The 26,930-nt window shown below is 44.1% G+C and overlaps 1 protein-coding gene across 1 annotated transcript; it reads right to left on the minus strand.

Moving 5' to 3' along the window:
* LOC147887392 (D-amino-acid transaminase, chloroplastic-like) lies at nt 1-26,788 on the minus strand. The gene is made up of 5 exons (XM_087394438.1): nt 26,451-26,788; nt 26,161-26,237; nt 18,768-18,946; nt 524-1,215; nt 1-437 (listed from the first exon to the last, which is right to left on the minus strand). The coding sequence occupies exons 1-5, from the start codon at nt 26,764-26,766 to the stop codon at nt 316-318; spliced, it is 1,386 nt and encodes a 461-aa protein (XP_087250564.1). The 5' UTR covers nt 26,767-26,788; the 3' UTR covers nt 1-315.
* Nucleotides 26,789-26,930: the final 142 nt, after the last annotated feature.

Genomic DNA, 26,930 nt, shown 5'->3' on the forward strand with positions numbered 1-26,930 from the left:
GTGTGATGAACCATGCTAGGATCATTCAAATGAAACCTTGATTTGTAGTTCCACATTCTCCTACATGCAGAACAGAACGAAATGTCTTTGGAATCCATGAATTAAAGCAGCACTTACTACATCATTGAATCTGCATATAAATTTCCGTTCAAGAGGCAGATTACAATGTGTTTTCAGAATTCGCCATATAAGATTTCACAGGAGAGTTCAATTCATGATTTTACAATGTATTTTCTGTTTATCATGACAAAATAATGTCAACAGAAATTTGGCCATGAATGAAACGACCTAAGAACCTTAAAGCTATAGCAGAAGTTATGCAGAAATATCCGGTTGCCTGTCTCTGTAAGGGATAGGTTCACGCTGTGTGAGTGGACCATAAAGCATATCTTTCTTTATAAGATCCAGCAAAGCAAGTGTGACAGGACCTGGTTTTCCTGCAATGACATCAGACAGAATAAATCACAAGACAATTATTGACTGCATAACCAGCAACCTTTTTCTTTGAACTAAATGGCCGTACCATCACCAATCTGTTGTTGGTCCCACTGAATAACTGGCACAATAGGAAGGCCACTGCCAATCACCATCATCTCTGATGCATTCTTTGCTTCTTCTAGTGATATTGGACGCAATGCAATGCCTTTTAAGTGGCCCACATGTTGCCCTGTATTTGATTTGATTAGCTCCTGAGCAAGAGTAAGTGTCCTCTTGGCTGTGCAACCAGATAAAATATTGTCAAATGCAGGCATTAGCAACTCCCCTGCCTGGTTCACAAATGCTACATTCATGTTAGGACCCTCTGCAACAAATCCTTCATCATCTAACCAGATGCCAGCAAAAGCTCCTTTTTCTTCAGCCTCCAGAAGCGATAGTGCATTTGGAAGATAGTTGACACTTTTCATGGTTGCAAACTGGGGAGGTTTCATTGGTATGGAAGAGGTTATCACTGTGACACCCTCTTCATGCGACTCACGTTCATACTCAAGGGCTATCGCATAGAAGGAAGCACTCGTACACTGTTTAGAAGAAAGACTAAAATTGCCTGGACCTGCAGACAGCCAATAGCGCAAAGAGCCATCCCTACAATCTGAAGCCACTGCAGTTGCCACTAAAATTTCTCTCAATGTTGACCTGTTAAAAGGAGGAGTTATTATTGCCATTGATGCTGATTTCAGAAGCCTGTCCAAGTGAGCATCGAGCTCATAAAGAAACCTGCAGACAAGCATTCACACTATGAACAGTCATCTAGGAAGTTAGTGATGCACCACATGGCTAATACAAGTTTTGGATGAGGGATTGGAGTGACAATATAACAGCCATAATGTCATAAGCATAGTCACAAAAGACATATACATACAGGCTAAAGTTGATGTATACCTTCACATATGTCACAAGTCTTTGTTAGAGCTTAACATACAGTTTTCATATCAAATATGTATAATTGACCAGTATGTATTGCTGGGCCCAGTATTCACTATGTAACAACACACTATCCTTTAAATTTTGGGAGACTTCCCTTTAGGAAGATGTTTTAAGGATGGCGTCTTTTTTGTAAATGGATTAAGGCGGAAATTCCACTCAAGCTGCAAAGGTAGACATAAAGAACACCGATTCGCCAGTCAGCACAACTGGGCACACAGAGCCGAGAGTCCAAAGTCCCCAAGTCCACAAGAGAATATGCAGTCCAAAGATTCCAATGGAGGGGCAACGATAGATTTCAGCGTGAAGGGCACTCCTATTCAAAGCCAGGGGAAGGCAAGAAAGATAACAAAAGCAAGGAAAAAGAGAATGGCTCACAGGCCCCTGCTAACTATTCCGGAACACGCCGGATATCACCAGCTATTAGACCCAAGCATGTGGAGTCGAATCACAAGAGTTTTCACGAAAACTATCTCAAGAGAGCCCAGAATCTCAAATTGAGGTAGACTCATATTCTAAAGCTAAAGTTGCTACTTATTTAGATGGAGATTTGCATGAGGAATCTATTGAATGGCTATCCTCTCATGCTCCTATTGGCTTCCTCCCTGGTCCCCAACCCCCTGCTGCCTTTCTGGAAAATTGGATTGGGTCAAAAAAGGATTTGTTGTAACTAGTTTTCGTTTTCTAAGAACGGGCTATTATCTTTCCTTTTTGAAAAGGACGATATGGCTTTCAAGGCTTCACATCAAGGTTTACGGACTATTAGAAACCACCTCTCTACTTGGAGTATTGGTCACATGACTTTAACCTTGACAAGCCCAGGTCTACTACTATTCCTGTTTGGGTTGAGTCACTTGATTTAGCCCTCTCCCTTGTAAATCAAGCCGCAAACCTCTGTAGAAGTCTTGGGGAGTGGAAAAGAACTGTTTATAAACCCAAAAGGACCCTCAGTTTTGAGTCAAGATGGATGAAGAGCTCCAAATACACTGGTGATTTGTCAACAAGAATGGTGGAATTTACAAGGAACAGCCTCCAGTTTACAAGGACTTACCAGGTCCTATTTCCTATGTGCTCTATCTTCTCACACAGTTAAAAACTGTCCTTTAAAGAGAAGCACACCAAAGCCCCCTAAGGAACCTGTCCAAGCTCTTCAGGATACTAAAACTAAGTGGGCTATGAAATCTGAAACTGTGACAGATTTAAAGATGACTGAAGCAAAGAAATTCACAGTCGAACTGTCAAAGAATAGGTACCTAAATCCTTTGAAACTAAGAATGCTTTTGAAGCATTGATTGATCAGAAAACTGAGCAGTGGATCCAGGATAATGAAATGGAAGATGTTGATGTCAAACCAGGTTGGTCAAAAGCTTTTAAGGATGAAATAAATCAGAAGAACTCGATCATGAGTGGTAGTGAAGTTGATGAATCTGAGGAAGAGATCCATGCCCCCGCTGGAAATTTTGAGAAAGTTTTCTCTATCAAAGGAAAACACAAGCCACTGTGCCAAATAAAAGGAAACTTTCTCAACTGAAAAAGTCAGAGTATGCCAAATAAAAGCCTTGCCCCCAAGACTAAAAAGGAGAAAAATAAAAATGGTAAGCAAGCCAATTTCTTTCCTCACTCTTAATGTGCCTGGATTAACTGGCCCTAGTAGAGGGCAAGAATCTAGCTAGTTGTCTTAGAGCCAATTCACTTTCCCCTACCTCTTTAGCTTTACAAGAAGTTAAGGTGACAGAGTCTATTCTAGAGTAGAGATTTAATATAGTAGACAGAAGAAGAGTGGTATTACATTGCACATGAGGAAGGAGGGGGTGGAACAACTTTGGGAGATTTATCTCATTTCAAGGATGGAATCATCAGCTTTCAAAAGGACAAGGACACACATGCAGTCACAAGATAGAGTATATATATATATATATATATCCTCTAGAGCAGCTACAGCCAGGAGAGATACTTTTTTAGAGTTTGGAGAGGATCTCCTTTTTTCTCTGGGTCTCCTTCAGGGTTAAGGTGGCATTTTCAGCCTCCACCTTGGATTTTGTTAGCTCTTTTTGAGCTGTTTTTTTTTCTCATGCATGGCATGATGTACTCCCGCATTGCATTAGAGCTTGCTCTTGCAGTTTTCATTCATACTTAATGAAGTAATCTTTTTGAATATATATATATATATATCCTCTAGAGCAGCTACAGCCAGGAGAGATACTTTTTTAGAGTTTGGAGAGGATCTCCTTTTTTCTCTGGGTCTCCTTCAGGGTTGAGGTGGCATTTTCAGCCTCCACCTTGGATTTTGTTAGCTCTTTTTGAGCTGTTTTTTTTTCTCATGCATTGCATGATGTACTCCCGCATTGCATTAAAGCTTGCTCTTGCAGTTTTCATTCATACTTAATGAAGTAATTAAGTATGAATATTCATCTTTTTGAATATTAAGTATGAATGAAAACTGCAAGAGCAAGCTCTAATGCAATGCGGGAGTACATCATGCCATGCATGAGAAAAAAAAACAGCTCAAAAAGAGCTAACAAAATCCAAGGTGGAGACTGAAAATGCCACCTCAACCCTGAAGGAGACCCAAAGAAAAAAGGAGATCCTCTCCAAACTCTAAAAAAGTATCTCTCCTGGCTGTAGCTGCTATAGAGGATCCCTTCATGCTCGCCCAAATGGCCATCAATGTGTGTATAGTATCAGTCCATATACTCGCCATAGACTGGGAAGGGTGAACCTGGGAACCCTCCATCGCCTCCGTATGTCTGGACCTCCAAATATGCTAAGCTGCAATGCTAGCCAGAATCTCGCATGATGTGTCTACCGAGACATGAGCAGCTCTGAAAGGAGTGAAGGGAACATCCTGGAGAGAACATGACTCCACAGAGTGTCGTCGTATAATAAAAGCTGAGTCTAAGTCATGTCCCTCGAAAAACACCTAAGGGCCAGTAAGAGATAACCATGCCACTGATCCCCAAGTCATGAAGAAGGGTGCTCTATGAAATATGCTAAATATCCTAGCAACACCCTTTTAGATCGTCCTCGTCTGTCTGTACTCCCAGAGGCAATGCTTAACTGACTCAACTGTTGCGTGGCATCGAGGACAAGTAGGGTCAGCCCCGAACTTAGATCTTCGCAGGTTCACTGCAATCCCTCCATGAATAGAAAGCCAAAAGAAAATTCAAATTTCTGCAGAGGTGCGAAAATCTATTCCTAAAGAATTTCTAGAGCCTCCTCCAAAAAGATTTTCAAATTTCTATTCCTAAGGAATTTCTAGAGCCTCCTCCAAAAAGATTTTCGCACCTCTCCAGAAATTTGAAAACTATCCCAATGAGGAGCTCTGGAGGGCCTCCAACCTCTACTGCTAAGATGAAATCTCCTAACATTTTTTACTGTGTAACGAAAGAAGGGGATGCTCTTCTCTCGGTGCCCTTCATCAATCCATTCCCACTCCCCTAGGTCCCACTGCAAGAACCTAATGGGGGAACCACCTTACAACCAGAGTCTCCAAGACCCAAGTGCCAGGAGAACAGGGTCAGGATCAAGATACCACTGTGAGTTCGTGCCCCACTCCATGTAACCTGCAATCCTAACAGGCTGGAAGGCAACCTCCAAAAGAATATCATCTAAAGATCTGAGAAGTTTGCCTCCTGACTGAACATCAAAGACAAGAGTCTTCTCATGTGCATCTCGCAAGGAGATAACCTGTAAAGGAACACCCATCCCCGTAAAAGCTCCCAACCAAGTGGACTCTGTGATCGGCATGCCATCTGCATCTATCCACTCTGCGGGTATGGCTGCCTCTATCTGCTGCATCCTGACTGCACTCCCTCTGAGGTGGCCAACTAATAAGAGTCTTTGATCCTCTGGAAGCTTCCTAAAAGCCTTCCAAGCACCTACTGTGGAAGCAGATCCCCTCTCCCATCTAGACCATTGTATATAATGTGACACTCCTAGTGATTTGCCATGCTCATCCAATATAGAATCATTCCACATGACTCACTGCCTGTCTATTTCTTCGCGAGAGGAGGGTGCAACTCTCCGAAGAGTGCCTTTGAAGCTGCCCCAAGCTTTCAGAATGGCAGCCATGAGAGGGGAAGAGGGAGATCTAAGATGGGCTGAAGTAAAGATCCATCTCGAGCCTGTCCATCCAATCTCCCCCATGAGATGGTGTACAAGATTGAATGCTCCGTAAGAAAAAATCTTTCCAAGGCTCCTGTCTAGGCATCAATCCTCTCACTACAAACTTACAGAGCAAGGCCATACACTACAAGTTCGTATCAATAATACTGAGACCTCCTTTCCCTATGGGCAGAATGAGGGTCTCCCAAGCTACCCTGGCTACAACATCTGAGGTGCCATCTAACCCACTCCATAGGAAGTTCCTGATAGGTCTCATGAGTTGAGAGATACAACCTCTAGATTTGCACCAACATGAGCAAACGAACTACGCGGTAGCCAATAATACCTGGTTCACAACTACTACTCTGGATGCAAGGTCAAGTCTGGCAAAACTCCAAAAAATGAGTTTCCTCCTGATGCTCTCCAACACGGGAGCAAACTGCTATGCTGAAGAGATGCCCAACCCAACCTGGCATCCTAGGTACCTGATGGAAACACCCCTCTGAATCCAAGTGAATCCTATATTTGAATTTTCAAACCTAAGAAAATGGTGTTAAAAATTACTATCAAAGTATTCCTTTAAAATTAGGAAAGGATAGTACTTTGATAGCATTTTTAAACCAGTTTTTTTAGGCTCGATCTTTCAAATACTTATCCTATGACAGAACATCTCCTTCATGAGAATCTAAGTCGAGCTCCTTGTCTTTACTATATTAGAGATTAGATGTCCTCCCTTGATTCTATTGCTTGATGGATGACTAAAATTGACCGGCCTCCTCTAATGGTTGGGCATGTTCTACAACAAATTTGAATGTATCCCGTGGATTGGAAATCAGATCAATGGCTAGAAGTGAAGATCATGGGTCTAAACTATGGGTTAGAGGTCTCACCACCATAGATTCTTCCCGAGGGTTTCACGTGACATCTCCCTCTTGCGCTCTCGGATGCTCTGGACCTCCATCAGCAGGTACTCCCAAGCCTCTGAAGGGTTAGCTCGTCCGTGCTCTAACAGAAATTGAAAGGACTGTGGCCTGAAAGTGTGAGGATGAGACTAGAGGCTGGGTGATGGTTGAGTGAGATGGGTATGGTATGGAGATGATAGTGGTATGGAAGAGGCAATCCCAGCAGGGTGTGGGAGAGTGGGCTAACTGAGAGACAAAGGGGAGAGAAAGGCTGAGTAGTGCAGAACAGTGTATAACCCCTCCAAAGTAGGTGCCATAATCGGAGAGAGAACTGTAGCGGGAGAAGAAGGGAGAGATGGTGTCAGTGGCAACCCCTCTATCCTAGGGGAGGGTGGAGCAATCGATGTCATGGGTAGGGGTATATCAGAGCCAGTAGCTATAACTGTAGAGGCTGTGAGCGTAAGTGTAGCTGAAACTGGAACTAGAGCTGATGCTGAAGCTGAAGCTAAGGCTGCGGATAAGGATGTCGCTGAGACCGAGGCTGAGACTGAAGCTGAAACTGAAGCTGAAGCTGTGACTGAAGCAGAGGCAAAGATGGGTCCCACCTTTGCTTTGCTATCCACTCCGAGTCCACTGTGGTTGTAGCGTGTGTTCACATCTTCGAGTTTCAGTTGTGTTTGTTTCTTGGCTTTGTTGTCGTCTTTCTTGGCGGCTTTATCCGTATCCTTGCCACCTTTCCCCATTTCGTTCGATAGGCCCATGTTCGGTGTAGGTCTTAGTCTTATTGCAAGAGTGGGAGTGGGAGCAGGAGAGGGAGAGGGAGAGGAGCGGGAGCATGTACCCCCCCCCCCCCCCATGACAGGAGGGACCTCCAGGGGGTTGACACGAGGTGGAGAGCCGGAGAGCCCAACGGGGGGAGTAGGAGAGCGAAGGGGGAGGAGCTGTGATATGATAGCACATGCAACCAACAGAAGGCGTTTTATGTTTTTATGGAGTTAGTGTACAAAATATATTGTTGTCTCAGTTTATGCACCTACAGGCACACAAGCAAGGAGATTATAAGACACATAACTACATATATGGGATGATTAAAAGAAAATCTGCCGTTGGTTGACATATGTACATCAAGCTCCTTTACTTGGTGTTACAAACAGATGGGGGAGCTCAAAAGAGAAGCAAGACAGGATAGAATTTATGTCTCTCATGGCCCGTTGCATCAGACTCTAACTCACAAGAGTTGTGTGATGTCATCACTTACTCTTCAGACCATAAACCTCTTTTCAGGTAGACCCTCATCTTTTTCAAAGGATGTTAAACCAAATATTAAAATAGTGTGGGACTTATCTTTTTCTTCTGCTAAATTTGCTTCTTAAGCTTGGCTTGAGGCTATCTTAAACACTCAGAGAACCTTGAAAATTGCCAAGAGAAACAGGGCTAAAATCATAGCAAAAAGAATGGACAAGCTCAAAGAGAAATTGGAAGAGATTGAACCGTAGGCAAGACAACAGACAGAACTCCAACTCCACGAAAAAGAAGAAATCAAAAATCAAGAACAAATCAGGTTAAGAGATGCAAGGGTGTATTTTATAGAATGGTGGGCAGGCAAGATAGATAGACTCACTAAAAAAAAAAAACAAGCTCATAAGAAGGGAAAGAGTACAAGAAGAGATTCCATTGTTTAAAAAAGAGGACTCCACATTAGCTGAACCTTCCATCATCTGTCAGCATTTTCAAAATTTACTCAGCATTACAGTTGACAAGGATCAGCAGGTTATGCGGGCAAGGAGCAAATGCCAGCAAGGCAGAAATATAATAGCATCAAGTTTTGACAAGATGCATCTAGACAATAATTTGCCTCTTAAGGAGCTCAACGAATAAGTCTTCTCAATGACTGATAAAAAAACCCCAAGGGAGGATGGTCTCCCGGCTGAGTTCTACAAAATCTTTTGGGATACAGTTTAGGGCCCTACTTATTGAAGCTTTGGAAAGAAAGCTTGGCTTTAAACCAGATCCTTGCACTCTTAAATTGGGAAACATTTAAGCTCACACCCAAAGAAGGAGATAAGGAAGAACTAAAAACTAAAGACCCCTCACAATGTAAACTATAGTTATTAAATCTTTTCCAAGGCCTTAGCTTTGAGAATCCACAGCAATGTGGATAACTGGATTTTACAGGAGCCGAAAGGATAGACATCTTTTGGAGGCAATTATTAACATTTCGGAAGGTTGTGAATATGCTCAGGATATTAAGTAGGATATATGCTTCCTCAAAAGCTTCCTCGAAATTGATTTTGACAAGCTTATGACAGATTAGAATGGGACTTCCTTCTACAATCATTGCTTGACTTGGGTCTTGGCCAAAATTTCTCTCTTTTGTTAGGTTGCTACTGATCAAATGCCTCAGCTAAAATCTTATGGGAGATTCTCAGAAAGTGAAGTAGGATGCTTGGTTACAAGTCAGAGGACACTCTGTGGATTCTTTGGATAGCCAGGAACAATTTTCAGTTCAATCAATTTTGTACTAATGCTGAAATGTTGGTTTTGTCATGAAGGAACATGAAAGAAAGCACCTTGATAAGGCAATAGTCAATTTCAATGACCCCCATGACTAACTACAAAGAGAGATTGCTGCCCATACCTATAGAAATTTATTGGTGAAAATGGACTTTGCTCCCTTGAACAGATCATTACACCTGCTGCAGCTCCTAAGTCTCCAGCTGCGCATCAGTTTCCAAAAAGGTGTATTTAATGCCAAACAGTCAGACAATGTAAAGTTTCTAGCTTGGACAGGATGTAACTAGAGTTGGCCTTTCTCTGCAGGCACTTAAAGAGGCAGCCTTCTCTATGGCTAATGGCAAAACTCCAAGGGAGGATGGTCTTCCAGTAGAATTTTACAAGTTTTTAAGGGACACAGTGGGCCCTTCTCTAATGGCAGTTTGGAGAGAGAGTGCTGAACAGGGCTCTTTGGAGGTGTTATAAAACGCATCCCAAAAGATGGAGACAAGACAGTTTTAAAAAATTGGAGACCTCTAACCATGTTAAATTGCTCTTACAAGATCTATGCCACAGCTCTTGCATTGAGATTGAGAAGTAAGAATTGTAGGAACAGAAAGGTAAAATGCAGACACCTTTTGGAGGCAATCATCAATCTATGGGAAGGATGCACACATGTCTGAGGAGAGTAAACAAGAGGTTTGTTTAATAAAGATTGACTTTGACAAAGCCTATGACAGGCTTAATTGGGATTTTCTTCTTCAATCCCTCAATAGTTTGGGGCTTGGGACAAAGTTCACCTCCTTTGTTGCCCTACCACTCTTCAATGCATCAGCAAAGGTTTGTGTGAATGAAGAAATGTCTCCAAGTTTCTTGCTGAAGAGATCAATAAGACAAGGGTGCCCTTTGGCCCCTCTTTTATCCTCAAGATAACATCTAGTGAATCAGCAATTTGCAGATGACGCCACTCTCACTATCAGAAATACAGATGCAGGCATTCAAAGGGCTATGGATTGTATGGACATATTTTGTATGGCATTTGGTTCTAAAATAAACCACACAAAAACAGGTTATGCCTTACTCACAGGTGGCTCTCTCAAAATCTTCTAAAACAGATGGGATGCAAAAGAATTCCACGTGGTCAAATCTTCAGACTGTTGGATATTCCTATGGGCTTTAAAGTTAAAATGAAAGACAAATGGGAGTGGTTTCTAGACAGATTCAAAAACAAAATAGACGGGCTCAGAGGTCTACAGGCAAATCTTGCAAGGAGGAGAGTTGTTCTAAACCATTGCATTTACCCAATAGCTATATTTTCTCTCTCCTATGGTGCCCCTCTAAAGCAAGCTTGGAAAAGTTCATCAGAGTCTGCAGATCCTTCCTGTGGGGAGGGAGTGATACAAGAAGGAGAATATCAAAGGTCAAATGGTCCTTTTGTACCAGAGCCAAAAAGGAAGGAGGGTTGGGAGTAATTAATATCCAGTCGGCAGCCTACAAACTTGCAGCCACGTGGATAATAAAAGCTATCACCTCCCTTGACAGTGACTGGGCTAACCTCCTGCTTAGAAACTTTAAGTTTGTCAGACCCTACAGTGTCCCTAGGTGGAAGGACTTTCCTCTCCTCTCTGCTATTGGTAACCCAGAGCCCTGTATGACTAAGGGGAGTCAACTCTGGAAAACCTTATAGAGGGCCTTTCAACAAATTAAGAGTCACATTGTCCTCTCTGGTAAAGGGAGTTTCATGACTCTGGACTCAATTTGGGTGTCTGTTTTCTTTACCAAACACCAACTAAGCCATGAGGATTTTTTAAAAGCATGGCAACTCTCAAAGAAAGGGCTAGTCAACTGGGGAGATTTGTGGGACAAAACCGCTGGAGATAAGAAGGAAATATAGACTTAGTAATGCAGATCAAGAGCTGGTCATGAGCAGATTACAACTGTGGGGGATGGAGACATTACCTGGAAAAGGGACAAGGTCTTAAACTTCACTAGAGAATTCAGCTGGGTTGGCAACTCATCTTTTCTACCCATACCTACTTCTTCTGAGGACACTGAAGAGGTTGTTTCCACCCTCAATGCTAGATAGAATCTTGCTGATGCTGAAAGGAAATGGGATATCAGGTTCTCACTGATCTGGGACAAAAGGATACTAGAGAAAATGTATACTCTGTTGTGGCTAATTCTACATAAAGATGTTTGGACCGATTGCAGAAGCTTGATGTTACGCTCTAGCCGAGGTAGCATGACCTCGGAATAATCAATCGACATTTCCCTTAAAGAATCTATCTCTGTAATATATGTGTTTGCGCTTCATGTATACGATCACGAGGGATTTAATGTCAAGGTCCTAGGTGAGGGCTGATAGCACCAGACTAGGTAGATCTAAGGCCAAGGGCCTAGTGCAAAGATTGTGCCTAGGGGCAAGGAATTTAATGCATCCCAAGAGAGGGGTGAAATGTTGCATTAGGAAGGCCCTATATGGATGACATGTGGCATCTAGATCTATCTAGGGAATTCGGGCTTGCTGAGGCTAGTGAGAGAAGAGAAGAGGATGATTCACGTTGAATTTGTAAGGAGATCTCTGTCTGCTTGTTGGCCTCAGCGAGATATGGCTGGGTGGAGATTCGTGGTGCTGCTCCCGTGATCTGCAGTAGAATCTAGAAGAGGAAGTGTGTGACATTTGGTATCAGAGCCTTGTGGAGAGAGCTCGTGGAGAGATCAAGGGAAGTGAGCGTCAAATTGATTGGCGCGGGCCTACACCAGCAGGTCGTAGAGCGCAAGAGCGGGGCACGCAGGCGGTGAAGCTGGGTTGGAGCGGAAGGTTCCTGGATGATCCTTTGACATCGGTACTTGGTGGCTGACCAGATCGATAGGAAGCCCGTAAGGCGCTGACGGATAATTGGCCTACGCCAAGAGGAGCGTAGGGCCTTGAAAAGGGTAGACGAGTCTAAAGGCTGCGCAATTACAGACCAGCGTCGAGGGAGATCCAAAGTTGCTGACGATGCCGTGATCGATGGCGCTCCCGTAAGGCGAGGAATTTGATCAATTATGTGATTGATAATGGGCCTGGAGCGTAGCTGGAATGATAGAGCGGGAATTCGTCACGGTGTCAGAAGTGACGCAGTGCAGGTTGACTACATGTGGTCTACGACGGACTTAAATTAACGAACAGTTGGGCTTGGGGATAGCGTGGTGGTTCGACGGTCGACGGGAAAGAAAACCAGACGGGGGCTTCTCAATTGGGGCTGGAGCGCAGGTGGACAAGGATCGACATGGGAGTGAGAGGCAGGTGCAATTTTTGTTACGGTCACGGGATCTGGCCGTCTCTTTCCTTGACGTCAGGAGTCCGTGAGCAGGGAAACCAGGTAGCCGAATAGCCCGACAGACCGAGAGCAAAGGGCCTAACATTGGTTAGTGCATGAAGGCGCCTAATCAGCGTAGAACGCTAGTTGAACGACAAAAGCCTGTACCTCAGTTGTGATTCCAGACTGGTCGCAAAAGAGCGAGGGACTGTTGGCCGGAATTGCATGGAACAAAAAGGGAGCGTGGCTGTTCGTTAACGACCAGGGAGCTTTCTTCGAACTCCATTACTTTCGTTTTGTTTTTTTTTCCTCCTCGATTAGTCGGGCGATGCTTTGCTTTCATAGAGGGATCTTGAGGGTAATCAGCCTGCATGAGGCTTTAATGTTATAGCAGGGACAAATTATGCCTGTGCATATGCCTGTGTGCTTCAGTCGGAGTCAGATTGCAGAAATTTCCCTAGTATAAGGACGTCTATAGCCAATTGAGCCCAGGCGAGCGGAGATCGATGCTGCCATTCCTGCAGGTTGGAGGATTCCCATGATCACCAGCTCCTCCCGGGAGATGAGAGGTGGCTAGGGCAGTTCACACCCCGTGGCATTCCTTTGGTGGTTGCAGGCCTTTTCTCGGACTCCTCGATTCACTTCTTCTCCGTCACCGATGATAGCCGTCTCCAGAGCAGAGAGGCCGTGATCGACCCCCAGCTTCCCTGGCAGCGCCTTCTCATCATAGGGCTGCAAGGAAAAACGTGGCATATAGACCCCCTGATTATGCGGGACCAGGATTGGAGACTCTCGATTTGGGAGGGCCGCTCCTTGACAGAGGTGGAGTGGGACCCAGGGGAGTGGCGTTGGCCACCACTGGAGACCTCAGAGAACCCTACCCCCTTCTTGACATACAGTGCGCGTACTGGTAGGCATGCTCTTGGGGCTCTCCAGCGCAGGCTACCCACACAGGCACATAGTTGGGATATCTCTGGTTTTTCTTCGCACATTCTGGAAGACCCTTTGGGCAAGCTGGCGGCCGAGGAAGATCTCTTACTTTCTTTGGATGGTGGCCCACAAGGGGCTACCAGTTGGCAGCTGGCTGAGGCAGATGGGGCAGGAGGGGCACTGCCAGATGTGTTTTCAGGAGGAGTCCCTGAAGCACTGCCTTTGGAGCTGCTCGCATGCTCAGACAGTGTGGAAGGGAGTCATGGGGATCTTAGCGAGGGCTGCACCCGAGCTAGGACCGGTGTGTCTAAGGGTACTATGCCCTAGATTGTCCCCCAAAATGAATAAAATAAATCATGTGTGTTGAGTCAATAAAGGTACTCTGCCTTGGATAGTCCTCCTAAAATGATGTATTTCTTTTCTATTTTTGGTGTGTGGCTCCATGTCCCTCATTAGTCTTTGGAGCCAGGAGGGGATGTACTGTGGGAGCCATATGTTTTGGCTTTGATAGGTCTATTTGTTGGTGCATTGGTCTCCTAGACCTCTGAGTTGGTCATGCATCCATGCATGATGAGCCTTTGAGCCATGCTAGATGAGCTTTCTATGTTATGCTCACTAGCCTCTGAGCCAAGCTCACTTGCCTCTGAGATTGTGTGGGAATCATGTCTAGTTCTAGACCGTCAGTGCACAGTTTGATGACCGTCATTGTCATGTTTTGTTCTTGGTTCCATTCCAGTAGTCTCTCACCTTGCCTTCATGGGAGGGTGTTGGTTTGCTGGTGCAGCACCGAGATGGGACATCACCTGGCTTATGAGTTCTCTAGGTAGGATCCAGTTTTCTTCATCACACAAGCCACTTGGGCATACATGGACAGCTTCCCTTGGCATCTGACAGAGACAGATGCAGGAGCGATGACTCGGCACCCAGTTTGGGAGATCATAGGGAGTATTGTAGTGGACTTCCAGATGCGCGCAGACCTTAGGAGATCAGGCTTCTTCTGCTACCCAGACCCTAGCGGACATTTGGAGCATGATCATTCACACGCTCAAGGGTCAGTGGGATTAGATTTAGGGGGAGTCCCGGGCAGGGAAGAAGAAGAGACGGCGCTTCCTTCGCGACTGGGACCATCGAAAGCTGTTCTTCCAGCACTCTGGTCACAGTCTTCAGTGGCACTACTCCCTCCCACCGTGGCTGTTTGTCCACAATCCGATGATTATGCCCTGAGAGGCTTGTAATTAGTATTTTGTTACCACGGGCTGTATCCGTTTTGTGATTGCAGCCCGCTGGCCTTTAGGCCCTCTTGTACTCTCGTTTTCAAGCAATATAACTAGCACTACTTTTTGCGCAAAAAGGTAAGGTGGTAGCTTTCTAGATGAAGACAGATTTGAGCAATCAATTGACTGGCTTGAATCACATGCCTTGATTGGATATTTGCCTGGCCCTAGGCACCCTGCTATTTTTTTAGAAGGTTGGCTTAGAAATAATTGGATAAGGAAAGGGCTTGTAGTCACTAGTGTCAGATTTTTAAGAAAAGGCTTCTTTTTATTTCTTTTTGAAACTGAGGATATGGCTTGGAAGGCCCTACACCATGCCTTATGGACTTTAAGACATCAATCCCTGTATGGTCCCAAGATTTTAACCTTGATAAACCAAGGTGCACATTTGTTCCTGTTTGTATGAACTCCCTGACCTTCCCTTTTCCCTAGTAAATCAAGCTCCTAACCTTTGCAGAAGCTTAGGCCAAGTTATAGATGTCGAAAAGGAGCAATTCATTAACCCTAGAGGTCATCCTCAGGTTTGTGTTAGATTGGATGTAGCTGAGTAACTTCCTCAAACCCTGGTTATAGTCAATAGGAATGGAAGTGTCTTCATGGAGCAGCCCCTTGTTTACAAAAACCTCCCCAATTCCTGCTTTTTGTGTGGGCTCTCAACACACAAAATCAAAAATTACCCATTAAAGAGAAATGGGCCTAAACCAATACAGGATCCAACTCAACAGCAACCCAGTCCCCCTCCTAAACCAAAGTGGACTGTCAAAGGCAAGACTCAAAATCAGGACTTGGAGAAAACTGCAGAAACAGGGATAGAAAACAAAACAATCAAACAAGCAGAGGTTCAGAAGAAACCTGATGTACCTCTAGAAAAGGAGAGAGTAACCTTTCCTTTGGCTACCAACAATACTTTTGAAGCTCTTATTGACAAAGAAACTGAACAATGGATTCAGGATGCTCAAATGGAGGAAGCTAATATCAAACCTGGATGGTCCAGAGAGTTTAAAGAAGATGTAAATCAAGTGGATGCTAGCATGAGTGAGTCAGAGTTAGGAGACTCAGAGGAAGAACTTCCCTTGGCCCAAAAACAGCAGGCTAACTCTCCTAGACCTCCAGCTAAACCTCAAGCCACAACTCTGAATAAGAGAAGGATCTCCCAAGTAACGGGTCACAGTGCCCTACCCAAAAGCCCAACCTCCAAGGCTAAAAAGGGGAAGAGTAAGAATGGTAAATAAACCATTTACTTTTCTCACCTTTAATGTCTGTGGTTTAACTGCCATGGAGGAGTCAGGAATTAGCCAAGTGGCCGAGAGACAGCTCTCTGTCTCCAACTTTTCTTGCATTACAAGAGGTGAAAGTGATAAATGACACTTTGGAAAAGAGACTAAAAAGGGTAGACAACAGAAGAATTTGACATTTTACAAGCCATAATGAAGGCAGGGGTGGCATTGCAATTGGGGTTTTGTCTCACAACCAGGACTATGTCATCAGATGTAGGCAAGACCCTAACCACAGATGGCTTACTTTGGATTGTAGAATGAAAAGCTCTCTCTTCTCAGTGGTCTCAATGTATTCCCCAACAGGCTCTTTGGAAAGAAGAATCACATGGACAGGCCAACTAAAGAGAATTTTAGGAGGATCAGAAAAAAGAGGAAGCAGGAGGAAATCCCTTGGCTGCAAAAGGATGATAGAGATTTGGCTCAATCAGAAACAGAAAATATAGAGATAATAGTCAGCCATTTGAGAAACCTACTAAGCACAGTGGACTTAACAGACCATAATGTCCTGGAGGCCAGATTGAAGTGCCATGCAGCTAGACAACCATCTGTATCTAACCTAGATAGAAACCAGCTGGAAATTGAACTATCTCTGCAAGAGCTCAAAGAGGCTGTGTTTACAATGGCTGATGGCAAAACACCTAGAGAAGATGGGCTTCCTCCTGAATTTTACAAAGTATTTTGGGACAATGTTGGCCCTTCCTTACTGGCTGTCTGGAAAGAGAGTATCAAACAGGGCTGCTCCCAGAGCATTTAAATGAAGGTGTCATTAAACTTATTCCAAAGGAAGGGGACATGATAGTGCTAAAAAATTGGAGGCCCCTTACTATGCTGAACTGTTCATATAAGATCTATGCTAAAGCAATTGCTTTGAGACTGAGACACAAGAAGGACAAGTGGATCCTGGAAGAATAGAAAGGTTTCATCAAGAATAAACATTTATTGGAGGCAATCATCAATCTATGGGAAGGGTGCACCTATGCTGAGGAAAGTAAGCAAGAGATATGTCTTATTAAGATAGACTTTGATAAGGTCTATGATAAACTGAACTGAGACTTTCTTCTACTATCACTCAAAAGCTTGGGGTTGGGAAAGAACTTTATCTCCTATGTAGCCTTGCTACTATCAAATGCCTCTGCAAAGGTATGTGTGAATGGTGAGATGTCTCAGAGTTTTATTTTGAAAAGATCCATCAGACAAGGTTGCCCTCTAGTCCCCCTCCTATTTGCAATGGCTGATGATGCCTTGGGATGGCTGATTAAAGAACAAGTAGCTACAGGAGAAATCAATGGCATAAAACTCCCCTCAGGAAACCAGTTGGTTAATCAGCAATTTGCAAATGACACTGCCCTTACAGTCAGAAACACGGATATGGACATACAAAGAGCAATGGAGTGCATGGACATTTTTTGCAGAGCATAGGATAAATCACTCCAAAACAAAGTATGCTTTATTAACTGGAGACAATCTAAACTTGTTGGATCAGCTTGGATGCAAAAAGATACCACATGGATAGATATTCAGGCTTCTAGGTACCCCTATGGGATTCAATGTCAAGATCAAGGACAGATGGGAGTGGTTCCTTGAAAAGTTGAAAAAGAAATTAAACAGTATTAGGGGGCTGCAAGCAAACTTGGCAAGGAGAAGGGTAGTCCTAAACCATTGTATTGCTTTTTGTGGGAAAAAAGAATAAGTCCATGCGCCTCTGCATTGACTACATGGGTCTTAACAAGCTCACCATAAAAAATAAGTACCTATTACCTTGCATTGATGACCTTTTAGATCAAATATTACATGCAACGTACTTCTCCAAGGTGGATTACCATTCAATTATCACCAAATCCGCATATGAGAAAGTGATGAGTACAAGACAGCTTTTCGCACAAAGAACACTATGAATGTTTGATCATGCCACCAGCAACATTCATGATTCTTATGAATGACATCTTCCAGCCATACCTTGATAGGTTTTGTCATGGTCTACTTGGATGACATCCTGGTTTTCAAGGGATTCTTGATCGAACAGAGGCAACATCTTTGACATGTTTTTTAAGTTCTCTAAGCAAATTCTCTCTACATTAACACTGAGAGAAGTAAGTTCTTGAATATTTGAAATATGTCATTTCCTCACAAGACATCTCAGTTGATCCCAAAAAGATTGAGGTGATTCATAATTGGCCTACTCCAAGAATGTTCATGATGTATGCTCCTTTCACGGCTTGGCAAATTTCTATCAAATCAGGGTCTATCGATTCTCTTAGATTGCAGCACCTATGTCCAAAGTTTTGAAAAGTCCCATTTGAGGCCCTGACCGTGAGGCCATGAACAACGCCCTTGACATAGCTATTGCAGCAAATTTGATGCAAAAGGCAGAGTTATTGCCATAAACATTCTGACATCCAGACCAAATATCCAGTTAATGAAAAAGAATTCCTTGCTATTGTTCATGGTCAACTAGGCTCTTTCTAGAGAGCACCTAGTGGGTGGACAGCAGACTCAGCATGCCACCTTCTTATCTGGCTTGAATTATCATCTAAGAGCAAGGTCGAGAGGGATCTCATAATACATCTAAGCATCTGATCGTTTCCATAAGATCTGGCCTCTAGGCATCTCCTGCTGTAACAGATATAGAGGTATCCACTGGTTGTATTGTCCTGCAAAACAGCTCCTTGCTGCTGCTCATAGGCTCTTATGGCAGTGAGTTGAGAACCCCTGCAAGCAGCTACAAAGGGCTGGTCTGCACAGGTAATAAACAGCTGAAATGTCTCGGTACCAAGCTTAATCAAAAAATCCTGTTCTTGCAAAGAAGAAAAGTCAAATCAATTTATGAACTACGCTTTAATGTGTAGATCCTGCAATATAGGTGATTCAGATACATTTTTTAGCATGCAAACATTCACAAGTATTTGGTCTGATCACAACCTAGCTGACCATTATTTTAAAATATAATTTGAAAAGTCTAGCCGACTATCCTTTTAAAGGGCATCCAAATAGATCAAGTGTTCTCCACTTCAGAAACATTATCAATTCATCATCTGTAAGAGCTTCAATTGAAAATAACTATACCCATTAATTATCAAAGCGGTGTCAAACACACCATGGCCACGGTGGACCATGTGATCATCAAGCGGAATTAGCATTATTGCAGGATCGGTGGTGATGCCTCCAATCACACTTGAATACATTGCCCGATAGGCCTGGTGATGTGTAGAAGTGCGTGCCATGGTTTTAAGCCTGGAAATAACCTACCACCCAAAATAGAAATTATTATTCTCATTATATGCAGTCCAGCTGGCAGCAATGCCAGAAAGTCCCAAATCATACATAAATCATCAAATACATACCAAAACTGTGTCATTTGCTTGAAATGAAACATTCTAATAAATGACTGAAATTTTCAACATCACTTAATCAAAGCCGAGGTAAGCAACTCAAGAGTATATCTCTAAGAGTATGCTTCATTAAGCTCCTTCTATAAGACCACAACACAATCATATAACAACAAGACCAACAGGCAATGCTTTTGAAGTTCTCGAAACCACCTCCCTCCTTAGACAAAAGAAAAACGGTTCAAAACGAAATATTGATCAACAAGAAACATTTTTTCAGCCTAAGAAAAACATGCAATTAGCATTTTCAACTCTTCCCATCATCTTGCTTATTATCACTTTCTAGGAAATCCTACCACAGGCTCCTTTCCAAGTGCCAATGAAGATTGCTGCAATTTTCTTCTTTTTGAAGGCACATGGTGGAGAGAGAGAGAGAGAGAGAGAGAGAGAGAGAGAGAGAGGGTAGGCTAGGGAGAGAGAAAGTGATACTCAAAGAAAGACATAATGAAATGGAAATGAAATGACTAGAGCAATGAACCAAAATGAAAGTACTCACATGTAGACCAAAGAGTTTGTAGCTTGATACTTGATTGATTTGACACTAGACAAGTACAACTCTTATATAGAGCACACACACACATATGAACACCTATGCATATGGGATAGCTCCCAATGTGACACGTGGCATCCATAGGACATACTAGACTAGAACTCACACTAGAACACACCAAACTGACTCAACTTGGCTTCATATTCTAACATCCCCCCATGAAGGCAAGCATGGTTCAAAGGTCGGGGACTGAGCACTCATATGGCTTTGACATCCTAAACATGACTCAGAGGCTCATGTCTCAGCATGGATGCATGAACAACTCAGAGGTCTAGAAGACCAATGCACCAACATCCTGGAACTCATATGCCAGGCCTGCTAACTAGACCCTATCAATGCCAATACATGGCTCCCACAGTACATCCCCCTCTTGACTCCAGGGACTAACTAGAAACATGGAGTCACACACCATAAAGGAAATACATCATTTTAGGAGGACAAACCAAGGCAGAGGACCTTTATTGACTCTTCAAACATTCATTTTAGAGAGACTACTCAAGGCAGAGAACCTTTAACTCAAACATATAAAAGATTTCATTCATTTTATGCATAGCAAGGGCAGAGAACCCATAAGCCCGAAGTAGCTACCGCACAAGAGTGTGCAAATCCTAATGCAAAGAGGTATGTCGGTGAAGAACCAGGCGAGGATGCCCTCGAATGATCTATCAATGAAGGCCATAGGAGCACCTCCAAAGGAGATCACGTCATGACTCTCAATGTGCCGATCGGAGAGTCACCAAATGCTCAAGGGAGCTTCCCAGTTGAAGACGCAAATCGTGGGGCGCTCAAATCAGATCCGTGAGCACAAACGGGAAGCTCAAATGAAGGTAGTAAGAGAGGCAATCTATGGCGGAATCACGAGCAAATTTTGGCGTGGATTTCGAGGGCAAGAACAGCAGTAGTAGACGGCATCAGATGGCACAGCAATCGAGGCGATCACCGAAGTGTACCGAGATCATAGAAATGATATTTGACTGTTCGAACACCGCAATGTCGCAATGTCAAAGATGACGAGGTGTGAAAAGAGTATTCCCCGCTATCGAAAGCCTCAAGTCAATGTACCGGAGTGTCGGTATAGTCGAAATGACTTGTGTGTAAGAAGCTCAAATCACTGCTGGAGGTCACAGGAGTCCAAATCTGAGCAAAACATGCCCAAAATAGCCTAAAACTACTCGGAATCGCCTTCTAACAAGTTGTACGGACTCCTGGCATTGTCGCGCATCTGTCGGCAGAGGTCCGTACAGGCGTACGGGCGTCCGTCGAAAATTTTTCCCCTCTCGAAATGGTGCGGGACAAGGTTTTTTATGTTTGGGTAGTGCCAAAATGTCAAAAAACGTCAAAATCGGACCTCAAAAAATCAAAAAACAGCCGTTGGACTGCTCCAAAACAAGTTACGCCAACTGACGAGGAATGTCCGCCAATGTTGAGGGAGAACCACGAACTGATGCGGGAGTGAGCTGAACTCACAAACTAGGACCAGGAGCAATCACTAGGACACCGGAGTACTTTATGGCGAGGAACCATGGCAAGGATAAGGGAAGGGAGGCTCTACCTTAGAAGAGAGGGGAGCCTCCATTTATGGGCTTCTCTCATCCTTTAGATAGAGCAAGAAGAAGGTAGGAAGGGAGGCTCTGATACCACATGAAGGCACATGGTGGAGAGGGAGAGAGAGAGAGAGGGTAGGCTAGGGAGAGAGGAAGTGATACTCAAAGAAAGACATAATGAAATGGAAATGAAATGACTAGAGCAATGAACCAAAATGAAAGTACTCACATGTAGACCAAAGAGCTTGTAGCTTGATACCTGATTGATTTGGCACTAGACAAGTACAACTCTTATATAGAGCGCACACACACATATGAACACCTAATATGGGATAACTCCCAATGTGACACGTGGCATCCATAGGACATACTAGACTAGAACTCACACTAAAACACACTAGAACACACCAAACTGACTCAACTTGGCTTCATATTCTAACACTTTTTAAACTATTTGACAAAAGACTCACCTCGTTTATAGAATCACACTATATACAGGTACAGTGGGATGTTTGGTAGCAAATGATTTTTCATTAACATTCCAGCCTCCCTATACTAGGCTGGATTGGCATTAGCCATTGTCAGGAATTTCAAATCACGAAAACCCCCACTTCTGACCCTTTCTCCAGAAGTTTACAGTTCATAGCAGTGAAAATATTTGGAACAAAGCCAGGAATGGAGAGGAGGATGTTATCTTTGTCACACGAGCAAGCCCAGCTATTGAGAAGCTTGATCACTCTGATTCATTGTGCCAGACTGCAACAAGGGATAAGAGAGTTCTTAGCAATCAGTCTCAAGTCAACCAAAGCAACTGTCTGGGCCGGGCAGGGGAGAGGGCAAAGAGTGATGCAACAAGGGAGGCGGGGGGGGGGGGGGGGGGGGCGGGGGATCTTTGGGTTGCTGAGAGGTAGGAGCATAAATAATAAAGTATTATTCAAAGAGGATCCATACCAGTGACCTTGAAGCGTTCACTTCCAGCCCCAAGAATCAATCTAGGTAAAGTAATTTACCTGAAAGCATAGGAGGGATGTATACAATATTACTGTCTAGTCAGGAGTGCAAATAGTGTACGCAACATCCAACTCGTGAAACAATGACAGCCATGGCAACTCATTAGATAGAAAGCTGTAATAAGGTATTATATGTTAGAAATGACAACAGAGGGTACGCACGGCAGAAGACTGATAGGGCACCCAAGAATTCACACACAAGTGTCTGTAGAATGTGGAATCCAAAACTTTTTTACCGATTTGTACTAAACATACATGTGCAGTGAGTAAATGAGCAGATGCACAGGAGAGATGTAGAACCAACAAAATTACATTTCCATCCAATGTGGACAATATACAAAATGTATGCCCAATGTCTCACCCTCTAGTAGCAGAGTGCTACCTAGATGTGGACCCATGTGCACAACCAATAGTTATTCTCCTACTTTCGTGGCATTCTCAAAACAGTCAGCTTGCATGCTCTTGATGACCTTAGGTGGGTCTCATTGCCGTGCCCTAGAAACACACCTCCAAGCTATCCCTCCCGGACAGCTACCTGTGAGGCAGTGGATGACCTTGAAAACTTGACCTCCTTGCTGCCCTCATGTGCAGCCAATCGTGAGGCCAAGATTCTCTTGATGATCCAACCTCACTGCCCTGAATGTGAAACTAGGGGCCAGCCTCCTGTGAGTTCTTTGTCTATAGTTATCAGCCACCTTCTCTGGTCCAATGGAAGTCCTTCAAGCTGGCTTTGTGCCCCAATCTGCTCTCCAATTGCTGCTGGAATGGATGAGGTAGAGCCTCCGAGGGCTCCCTTTAATAGGCCTTGAGGGGCCCCAAAGTTGGCCAACCCAGCAGCCTCAAGATGACCGATCCAGTCTGCAATCCTTCGCAAAATGACCTGGTTGACACAATAGAAGCACTTTTTCTTCTGCTTCCTCTTCTTCTTGTTTTCTTCATGTGAAGAGTCCCATCCATCATCATACTTGTCTTTCTTGGGCTTGCCTTTGCCATTCTTACCCTTTCCCTTGCCTTTGTGCCCGTCGTGAGCTAAAAGGGCTTTGTCTTCACTCACATCGGATCCATTGTATTTCTTCTCCCGAGCCTCTTGCTGCAGAACCAATGGTACCAGCTCCTCAAATGTAACTGGTGTTGTCCTCTACCCTGCAATCATCATGGTTGCAGAGCTATTATAGCCCCTCAGAAGCATGCTAAGCAATAGCCTACTTTCATCTTGGTGATGTGATCCTATACTGAATCCCCCTCATCCATGCTCAGGCCATAGAGCTCCATCTCGAGGTCTAGAATCCTTCTTTCGTTGCTCAGCTCGTACATGTCCCTCAAAAAGGTCCAAGCCTCAAAACAAGTATCTGTGGTCTGTGAAGTACTGCATCTGACATGGTGCCAATGATAATGGCCAAGGCCTCCGCATCACGCACCTGCCAAGCTCTCACTAGAACTGCATCTGTTGGTACAATCACTACCGGTGCAGTAGTTGTGGTGGCTGGAGTTACGGTGGGCTGCGGCATTAACTCTGCTTCCCTCGCAATATCACATGTCTCCCTCAACACCAAGTGGTTCTGGGTCTTCATCTCTCACAATGGGTAATTTTCTCATCCAGCTTGCCTGACTCTCCAAAATTATGGAAAGCATATCTCATGGCCATGACTATGAGCTAAAGAGAGAGAGAGTCTGTGGCACTCTCAAAACACTCAGCCTGCGAGCTCCCAATGAGCTTAGGTGGGCCTCATTGCCATGTCCTACAAATACACCTCCAACCCTCCGCTTAGTACCCTGCAATAGCTGGTACAATGACGAGTGTAAGGCTTTACGCCGACAACTTCGACTCAAACCCAAGCATCATCTTCCAATCATCATCTAGTTTGCCGGAAGAAGTAGGCTTTCGTTTGCCAAAACGAGGAGTTAATTACATTTTATTTAGTAACAGCTCTAAGGACTTCCGGCCGGGGCATTCCCACTACAGCTCGATGCAGCATTTCAAGTCATCACATATCTCTACCACATTAGACATTACGGATCTTGCACCACAGGGTAACGTAGGCTTCCTTGGTTGGCTCTATCCTTCTCCATGGCACTGGCGATAGAAGGTGACCAGAGGTGTTGGTGTGCACGTACATGGAGATGGTTTGAGAGCCTAGGACTCCACATAGACAGGCTACCTCCCTTCCAATACAGGGTTGAGGCCCCCTCTATCCCGCTCACGTATCACGAGGTGAACTAGGTCATCCAAGAGGATCTCCTACAATTATACACATTCACGACTTAGTTGGCACCTCGTGAGCTCCCTGTGAAGCTCAACTTCTACAAAGACCACTACCTACGGATTTCAATAGAGGGTTTCATCGACCTACCAGGATACACAAGAATTCATCTCCCCACTCCCAAAGGATATCGATCGGGCAGTTTTAGATCTCATTACACCATCTCCATATTAAGAGTGGTCGGCAGAGGGCATACCTAGAGAGGGTTGCATCTACAATACCCCAGAGATCATGTTAGAGGAGCATTTTGCATTCAGATGCCTTGTGTACTACGAGATCGGAGGTCACTATCACTGTCTTTTAGAGATTGTTTCGGATCCCTACCCAATTTCCTGTCCTACCCAGACCAAAGATGTTTGGCGGCCTTAATCCATGAGGCTGTCGGACACAGGAAACGGTTGTTGAGGGCATGTAGGGGAAATTAGGACACACAGCCAGACTCCACTCAGAGCATGATCATTGAGTTTTTCCAGCCAAACAGAACCGACCAATAGCACCCACGGAGGCGGCAACTGTGACGACCTGAGCCGAAGTCAAAGAAACGTCAGACTCGTTAGTGTGCTAGGCACAAATCACATTAGGGGACCTTCCTTCCATTCTCATCAGACCAAAGGCAAGATCCACAGAAGCGACGGTGGCACTTGTTTGCCGCAGGGCTATAGCCAAGAGACCACAGTAGACTAGACATTCGACAGCTGCTAGTGCTCTATCACAAGTTTTATGCCACCACAACAGCCTCGCACATTGACGTCCCCTTCCTAGGATTAACGCCCCACTGGTTCCCACTTCATGAGATTGGAGAGTTTTCTCTCTATGTATCGATGCCAGAATGATCAAGATTATGGGTTTTCTTTTGTATACATCATACTTAGGGGCTTCACCCCTCGGCTGATACAACCTCAGCTCATTGTATCAATTTCTTTTAGTCTCATAGACCCTTTAGTCTTTTGAAGACTTTTAATAAACCTTTTTTCTTTCTTTCTCTACAGGTGGCACAGAGAGGGGATAAAATGGATGGAATTATGGAGTATAGCAGCTGCTGAAATATCAAAAGATGTATGTGAAATCAGGGAATTGGTGACGCCAAAAATGCTACAGAAATTATAGCAAGACCTGGTGGCAAAAATGCAGTTCTACAAACAGGAAAGCTATGAAATGCAAAAATACATCAGGGAAGACATATCAATGTTTAAAGGGCATCTAATCTGCAAAATGAGAACCAACACAGGTGATCTAGAGGTGGAAAAATGCAAGTGGGCAAGACCTAGGGTCCCTAGAGAGGGAAAAATCTTCTGCCGAGGAGTAAAAAATGAGCAGCATGTACTCCTAAGATGCCGAGCCTATGTACACATCAGAGAAAGCTATGGATACAACAAAAGTAACCTGAAAAATATGCTGCAGCCACCAGCCAAAAAACTAGGAAGCTACTTAAAAGAAGTCTTGGAAGACCTCAACAAAGTACTCGGACTAGCGCACCAGCTAGTTCAATACGTATTCAACACATAGCAAGTCTATAATATTTTTCTCTCACTAGATGTAAAAGATCACCATCTGTTGTGATCAACAGTCCCATAGATCCTAAAGGGTCATAGACAAACTTTAATACAATCATCTCTCTCTCTCTCTCTCTCTCTCTCTCTCTCTCCCCCCCATTCCATTCCACCATAACATATGAATTCCCATGTAGATTGAAAAGAGGAGCCACCTCAGTCATGGACAGCAGAGGAGCATGATATGCTTTCACCTCCTCGTCTGGTTTTTGGCTTCTGGTCTCTACAGTAGCTGCAACATGAAATGTATGTGAGCAGCCAATCTCATTTTTTCAACCGTAGTCTTTTAATGAAGAGTCTCAACAAAGCATAGTGACAAGTCAGGCTCCCTGGCTATCTCCGACTAGAAATATAACATCCAAGTCAAATCGGCAATGCTTTCGTCGTTTCATGTGAAGCCGATCCGGCCTGAATATGAGGATATTTCGTGAAAAGAATTGAAGACCTTGGCAAGAAAGAGCAGATTTGCCGGCTTCCACCAGAGGCATTCTGAGCGAGAGCGTTGGGTAACTTATTCTATGATGGGATCCCGGAAGAGTTGAGGAAAGGCTAAGGGATCGACCAAGCGCGAGGAATTGCGCCATGGCGAATGATTTTTTATTAGATGGATGACTGAGGCTGCAGGCAGCAGGTAGTGCAGGTTGTGCATAGACAAGGAACCAGACAAAAGCATCATTACGTGACGTGATTGAGTACTCATTTATTACACTGGCCAATTCATTTATCACTCCCCAATTTGGCTGGCTAAGGTGCGTCCACATGGCAGTCTTGCACTCGCCATTCACAATATTTTTTGGCATGTCAAAGGGCAAGCCATAGCGTCTCTAGGCCACTTCGCTCTCCTTACACTTTCCGTAAAAAGTGTCCCTCTAGTTATTTTAGGCCAAGTTTTACACTTTCTATTCTCAGTGACATCTCTCTCTCT

This window comes from Dipteris shenzhenensis, chromosome 23 (genome assembly GCF_047967505.1).
Source record: "Dipteris shenzhenensis isolate YYH24624 ecotype China chromosome 23, Dip_SZ_1.0, whole genome shotgun sequence".
Taxonomy (NCBI): domain Eukaryota; kingdom Viridiplantae; phylum Streptophyta; class Polypodiopsida; order Gleicheniales; family Dipteridaceae; genus Dipteris; species Dipteris shenzhenensis.

What these genes read in the sequence shown, in the direction of transcription:
- LOC147887392 (XM_087394438.1), bottom strand. Translation starts at nt 26,766, where the DNA reads ATGTGGACGCACCTTAGCCAGCCAAATTGGGGAGTGATAAATGAATTG. An exon ending in CTCTGCTGTCCATGACTGAG is followed by an intron (nt 18,947 to 26,160) that starts GTGGCTCCTCTT and finishes TTTGGGTGGTAG; the next exon opens with GTTATTTCCAGGCTTAAAAC. An exon ending in ACCGCTTTGATAATTAATGG is followed by an intron (nt 1,216 to 18,767) that starts GTATAGTTATTT and finishes GCTTGTCTGCAG; the next exon opens with GTTTCTTTATGAGCTCGATG.